Source organism: Penaeus vannamei, chromosome 36, assembly GCF_042767895.1.
Source record: "Penaeus vannamei isolate JL-2024 chromosome 36, ASM4276789v1, whole genome shotgun sequence".
Lineage (NCBI taxonomy): Eukaryota > Metazoa > Arthropoda > Malacostraca > Decapoda > Penaeidae > Penaeus > Penaeus vannamei.
The window spans coordinates 24,860,550-24,868,049 of NC_091584.1; the positions used below are offsets into that span (position 1 = coordinate 24,860,550).

Sequence of the window (7,500 nt, forward strand, 5' to 3'; positions counted from 1 at the left end):
CAAACACACACACACCCACGCACACACACCCACCCACACACACACACATACACACACGCACACTCTCCTCTATCCCATAGCTACCCCATATCCTATCCTCCTATTTCTGCAAGATTACGGACTCCTATTCTGCACGTGCAATCTAGAAAGGCGAAATTTGCACGGACGGTTCTGGTCGTGTTTCCCTTTAACTGAAGGTAATCTCTGCAACAGAGGATGTCCGCTGCCTCTGCAATGGGATGTTGCATGTCTGATGATGCTTATCAAAAGTATATATATATATATATATATATATATATATATATATATATATATATATATATATATATATATGTATGTATGTATGTATGTATGTATGTATTTGCACATACACTAATAAACACAAACACACACACACACTCTAAAACACACACACACACACATTAAAAATCACAAACACACACACACAATAAAAAACATAAACACAAACACTCAAACACACTCTAAAACACACACACACACAACACACACACACACACAACACACACACACACTCAAAAACACAACACACATATATCCCTACAATTGCCACAGAAAGTTCTGACAGCGCTCGTCAGGAAACCCAAATATAGCAAAAAAAAAAAATAATAATAAATAAAATTAAAAAAAAAAAAAAAAAAAAAAAACAGTCGGGTTTTCAGAATATATTTTGGTCGATTTATTCATTCATTATTACCGATGGAAACTAATAATGTATTTTTTCTTTTTTTTTTTTTACAATAATGAAATGTATGACTTGAATCATTATAATGATTGTGGTTGGTGATGAGATTATGAAGAGTACACGGATTTATTTTTTTTTATTATTATTTCTTTTTTACTATATCCTCTGCTAAGCCACCATATATTTCCTTAAAGAGACTTCATCATCAGATCTATTTAGCAAATTAGTTCCGTTTCACGAATTATCTGGTAAAAAAAAAAAAAAAAAAAAAAAAATCTCTGTCTAAGCTTCTCTCTCATCAAAGGATTCCTTACTTTCAAACTCTTTTTTTCTCTCTACATAAATATCTAGCAAGTGAAGTAAAGCATTTCCTTTCCCTTTCGTAATTAAGCATTCGAAAAAAATAAAGCATTTTAGTCCCATGTCTCCACTTCCCTCTTCGTTGTTTTGTTGTTCTAACCCCCTTCACCGTTGCCATGGTAACACCCTGCGACGAGTTCATTACTGTACTTACGATAAGAAAATCACCGGTCACTATAGCTACCACAGTAAACAGATATCGGTGGTATGTATGTATGTATGTATGTATGTATGTATGTATGTATGTATGTATGTATGTATGTATGTATGTATGTATGTATGTATGTATGTATGTATGTACTAACCCTTTGCCATACGAGTTCCATGAGGGATTTCACGAGGTCGGATCACTGGCCGAGAGAGAGAGAGAGAGAGAGAGAGAGAGAGAGAGAGAGAGAGAGAGAGAGAGAGGGAGAGAGAGAGAGAGAGAGAGAGAGAGAGAGAGAGAGAGAGAGATGTCATCATGTGTTATCTCGTCTAAAAAATCGATATTCAATCCATTTTTTTTATATATACCTTAGGAAATTCGCAAGTAAATATCCCAATACAGACACGGCGAAAATGGCAAAAAATCACCTGAAACTAGCAAGAATAAAATCCACACAAATTCTCGTCAGATTATAGACTAGAAATAGATATGGATAGATAAGTGAATTAAAGAATTCTTCTCTGATATAATCATAATAAATTGTAGAGAAAAAACTACTTTACTGATATATAAACTGGCAAAAATAACGTTAAACAAATATGGCAACTGTGTCTGTCGGCATTTTGACAAGGGACGACAAACTCCAAATCGCATTTCTATGAATAAGCTTTATATATTTCATTTATTTGACGATAGATGACGATGAATAAAAACTGTTTTGCCCGGTTCGTTGTTTAACAATGATGATAAATAAATAAATAAATAAATGAACTGTTTGAACTGTCTCTTTGGTGTGCAGTGTTAACAATGATGATAAATAAATCAATAAATATGAAAAAACTGGACTCTCTCTTTGGTGTGCAGTATACAATGATATATTAATTTGTGTTTATATTGGTTCCTAATTATACGATAGATACCTAGGGAAGTCTATTAACATCCCCCATAATGGATAAGATTAAATAGATCTAATATATTTTTTTCAATACATATATAAATATTGTTTTATCTGTGACAATGGTTTTGTCTAGTTCTGTTTACATGCTACGTGATTGGCCGAAGGAACCTAAAAGACTCTGTATGGCGCTTTCTGATTGGTGGAGTTGCTTTACTAGAGCCCTCTGTTGGCTACCATTCGAATGAGTCGATGCGAGTTGCCATCTCGTGAATCCCACTTTACCATCACTGGTAAATGACTGATGGTAAATGCATTGCGAAGTTAGTGAATCTGGTCCCTGGTTGCATTGTCCTTGCACTTTAACGGATTCCAAAAGGGCGGTCTCCTTTAGCTAGGCCTAACAACACGAGGGGCGTCCGAGAGAGTGTATTATTGAGGGCGTCTTTCCGGATTTAGAAGTGGACGCCGTTGTCTATCATCTGGTGTCTGCTGGCCTTTGAAAACTATCTCTGCCACTACCCTTTGTCTATCGAAGTCAACAATAGGTATACGTTGCATATGTGTTATCATCTTTATCCGTGCTACTGACCAATCCATGGAAATAATGAAAATTGGAAACTAGCATCACCTGCTCTGCACACGTCTGTCATCTGTCTTCATCTCCAGCTGATTACGGAACAGCTGATAATGGAACAGCTGATTAATCCTTTTATTCTCTAAGAGTTGTTGCAATTGCATAGATTAATATCAATTATGGGATCAGTTTCCTCTTAGGTTTGCAGGCGCTTGGTTTTGAAAATGTCTCGGTTAATATTGTTGAATCAAATTCAATAATCTTACGGATGTGTGTGTGTGTGTGCGAATATATATATATATATATATATATATATATATATATATATATATAGATATATAGATATATATGTGCGTATGTGGGGGGCAGAAAAAGAGGTAGGGATAACGAGAGAGACAGTAAGAAGGAGAGAGAGAGACAGACAGACAGAATACGAGAAAGAGAAATAAACCCTCGAAAGTGACAAACCCAGACAAAACGAACAGCATTCACCCCGAGTTCAGCTAGACCCGTATCCCCCCCCCCCCAAAAAAAAATGACCTTTTGTCTAATCCTTCACCGACAGAAACACGGCATGCCATTCAGAGGACACACTCGATAACAGGTCCCCCACTTAGCCTAATGCCAAACACGAGACCAGAGCCAACAACACAGGCAGGGTCTGTCTCCAAGCTGTAATATTGAGGCGGAGAGCGAGGGTCTGCCACGGCCGGAAATGCTTGGGGGGGGGGGGGGGGTGAAATGCTACAGAACTGATTTTTTATACTTAACGTTTTTTTTTTTTGTGTGTGTGTGTGTGTGTGTGTGTGTGTGTGTGTGTGTGTGTGTGTGTGTGTGTGTGTTTTTCCCTCCCTTTCTATCTCCTCTTTTAAAACTTTTTCATAAAAAAAACATTAGTATATTATATAGACACATCCATTTACTAAAGTGTAATATAGTTTTCTAACAATGCATCCAAAAAATATATATATCATTGTAAAAGTACTTCAAGCTATGAAGTGGCAAAACGAAAAACATTATCTACTATAATCATACTTGTTTATTAGTACTTATGGGAAAGGAGATCACTGAATTATATTTATGGCATTTTTGGGGGGATTTAACTTACCGCGTACCAGGACAGCTGATTTTGGTTCTCGTCACAAAAGGTAAGTTATTTATTTATTCATTTTATTTATTTATTTTTTTATTTATTCATTTATTTTCTTACTTGGTGCGTGACATACTACGTTACTATCTGCAGGACACTCAAAAACACAAACACACACACACTAAAACACACACACACACTCTAAAACACAAACACACACACCAACTGTTAGAGAGCTCAGGAGAATCAAGTATCATAGGAAAACACTGCTTGAGGATCTGTGCCTCGAATGTTGTCAGTAATTTCTATAACTTTGTCCCATCTTAGAGACTTGACGAATTCCCAGCCAGAAAATCGAGATCTGACAGAGGCGGTGTACTTAAACTAAATCTCACAGACTTGACCCTCTTAAATGGCCTATTGCTGGTTGCTTCGTTATCTCACAACTCCTGAAAGGTTGTAAAAGAGGCTAGATGGATCAGAGGATATCCCAACTGATCTCTTATCGTCTGTCTCAGAAGGAATAATAATAATATCAAGATCTGGCTTTTCTTTTCCCTCACACGCAAGCACTTAGCCTATGCTCTCTCCCTTTCTCTCACAGATTCCATTACGCATCCAAAATACAGCTCACACACACTGTATTTTCATTCCATCTTTCTCTTATACAACCTTCCTTTGGATAAAAGTCCATTTTTTTTTACTTGATTGTTTAATTTCTCTTTCGTAGTCTCCCAAATGCGCTTTCAGATATTGTATCAGAATCAATACCTGACTCCAAAATTACCTAATTAGTGGCAATTCGAAAACAAAGGCAACATATCACAAACATGGGTAAAGTATCTCACGCAAATATAATGAACAATTAGCGACATAATAAATTCTCTTTAATTATGAGTGAGATAACTGATAAAAGCAAATCCAAAATGTGTTTTGTGTGTTAATATTTCAACAAGGAGGCAAAAGGTATAACTACCCAACAATTCCTTGATTAAATAGGAATTTGTGATAATGAAAGTGATAGTTGTGGATCAACAAGTGAGAGTTTATTTTCTCTCTCTCTCTTTCTTTCTCTCTCTCTCTCTCTCTCTCGCTCTCGCTCTCGCTCTCGCTCTCGCTCTCTCGCTCTCTCGCTCTCTCTCTCTCTCTCGCTCTCTCTACTTCTCCCCCCCCCTCTCTCGCTCTCTCTCTCTCTACTCCCTCTCTTTCTTTCTCTCTCTCTCTCTCTCTCCCCCCCCCTCTCTCTCTCTCTCTCTCTCTCTCTCTCTCTCTCTCTCTCTCCCTCTCCCCCCCCCCCCTCTCTCTCTCTCTGCCTCTCTACCTAAATATCTGTCATTCACTTCATCTATCTATCGTCTATCGCCTCTTCCCCTCTTCCTCCCCCCCCCTCCCACGATCTGTCATCCCCACTTTCTTTGATGTTCCTCTCCCAATATGCGATGAAGAGACGAGTGTTTGCAGGGTCATCGTCTCCGTGACCTCTGACCTCTCTTCGGATTCTCGGGCTGACCGCGAATCCTCTTGAGTTGAGACGAAAAAAAGGTTAACTGATTGTTGGTGTAGAATTTTTTTTTAAGTTCTTGAGTTTTACATTTCAATTTTGTTGAATATTGCATGGTATACATCCTGTTGCTCATCCCAATCTCGTGTGCGTTTTTTTGTGACTGTTTTTTTAATTCTTTCATTTGGTGTCGAATCATCATCTTCATCTTCTTTTTTATATCTACTTATTGATGACAACCGGAGTTAGAAAGTGAATTTATTGTTTATCTTGTTTATATTCTCCTCCTTCTCCCTCTCCTCCTTCTCCTTCTTTCTTTTTTTATGTCTATTTACTGATGACAACCGGTTAGAAAATGATTTTATTGTTTATCTTGTTTATATTACTGATATCATTAATATTCATCATTATTATTAACACTCTAATAACTTTTCTTTTTATTATGATAACTGTAACATAAATGATAATTTTGATGATGATAATAACAATAATGATAATAAGGATGATTATCATTATTTTCATCCTTATCACTAGCTATAATATTGATATTGTTATATTAAAGTTATCATCTTTACTATAATTTTCATTGTGATTGCTATTTGTTGTTTGTTTGTCATTCTTATAATTTTATCAATAATAATCTTATATCACTATTTTTGTTATAGCTCTTGTTATTATCATTGTCATTATACTTATCATTAATACTATTATTATTGTCCTTGTTTTCATCGCTAAATACACACACACACACACACACACACACACACACACACACACACACACACACACACACACACACACACACACACACACACACACACACACACACACACATTCAGAAAATGTCCTGAAAAACTAATTTAACTAGTTGAAAAAAACCTTTCCATATACTTTATACAGGGGTAAAATTTCAACTGAACCAAGTCACAAAGACACACTGTACATCAAAGACACAAACGAATTTAAAAAATGTCTTTGAAGATTTTCTCAAAGACTTTTTCCCCCAATAGATTAATTCTATCTGAAATTTTATCGCACCAAAGAATAACTGTGTTTTCTCGTGATGAAAAATGGTCCCTTTATCATATATATTGGAAAGCAAATCAAACGTAATTTTTGTTTGTATGTGTGTGTGTGTGTGTGTGTGTGTGTGTGTGTGTGTGTGTGTGTGTGTGTGTGTGTGTGTGTGTGTGTGTGTGTGTGTGTGTGTGTGTCTGTGCAAACATACACATGTATATATAGAATGTATTTAAGAAAGATAGACAGAATGTATATGTAAACAAAGAAAACATTCGTAAAGATATCAAAAGATAATTCATATAGAACAGAAAACTAATTAATTATATCAACCAGCTGCAACAACAAATCAAGAAACAAAAACATACAGAACAAACAAACAACAAAACATGAAACATGATGTAAACAAACAGCAAAGCATAAACCGGTGCACTTTTTCTGTGGGTAGCGTGACGTGATTCGGTGGAGGCCGTATATCGGGAAAGAAAGAGTGAGAGGTATATATAAAAAAAGAGAAAGAAAGAAAGAGAAACATGACGCACTTACTTGAAATAACTGAAGATGAAGAGAGAGAGAAGGAGAGAGACGAGGGAGAGGATTAAACCGATGATTTCTAACGCTCTAGATCCCTTCGCCACGAGAAATTTTATCTGCAGGAGAGAGAAGGAAAAAAAAAAAAACGATAATTGAGTGACATACAAGGTGCTGTTCGTAAGGCAATATGCATTACATAACACAGCGAAATCCCCGTTCAATTATCTCGGTAAAATAGATGGAGGAAAATATGTTGGAGCTAAAATTGTATCTCCTCGAGAGTTAAAAAAAAAAAAAAAGATTGTTGATTGTTGAAAAGAATCATCTTGGTAAAATAGATGGAGGAAAATATGTTGGAGTTGAAATTGTATCTCCACGAGAGGGAGAGAGAGAGAGAGAGAGAGAGAGAGAGAGAGAGAGAGAGAGAGAGAGAGAGAGAGAGAGAGAGAGAGAGAGAGAGAGAAAAGATTGTTGACATGAAAACAGCTGTCCGTAAGACAATGTGCATTACATTACACAGCGAAATGGCAATTAGATTATCTTGGTAAAACAGAGTAAAATATGCTGGAGCTGAATTTTTTCTACAGGAAAGAAATAAAAAAATATATAAATTATCATCATGACAGGAGCTGTTCGTACGATAAAATGCATTACATGACACAGGGAAATACTAGA

General features: G+C 36.2%; 1 protein-coding gene across 1 annotated transcript in view; it reads right to left on the minus strand.

The window, feature by feature from the left end:
- The window catches only part of LOC113812476 (PDF receptor-like), a 68,123-nt gene that overhangs the window by 45,703 nt on the left and 14,920 nt on the right, over positions 1 to 7,500 (minus strand). Inside the window, exon 4 of the mRNA XM_070114604.1 lies at positions 6,838 to 6,941. Coding sequence (XP_069970705.1) covers positions 6,838 to 6,941 — 104 coding nt within the window. The remainder of the gene's footprint in view (positions 1 to 6,837; positions 6,942 to 7,500) is intronic.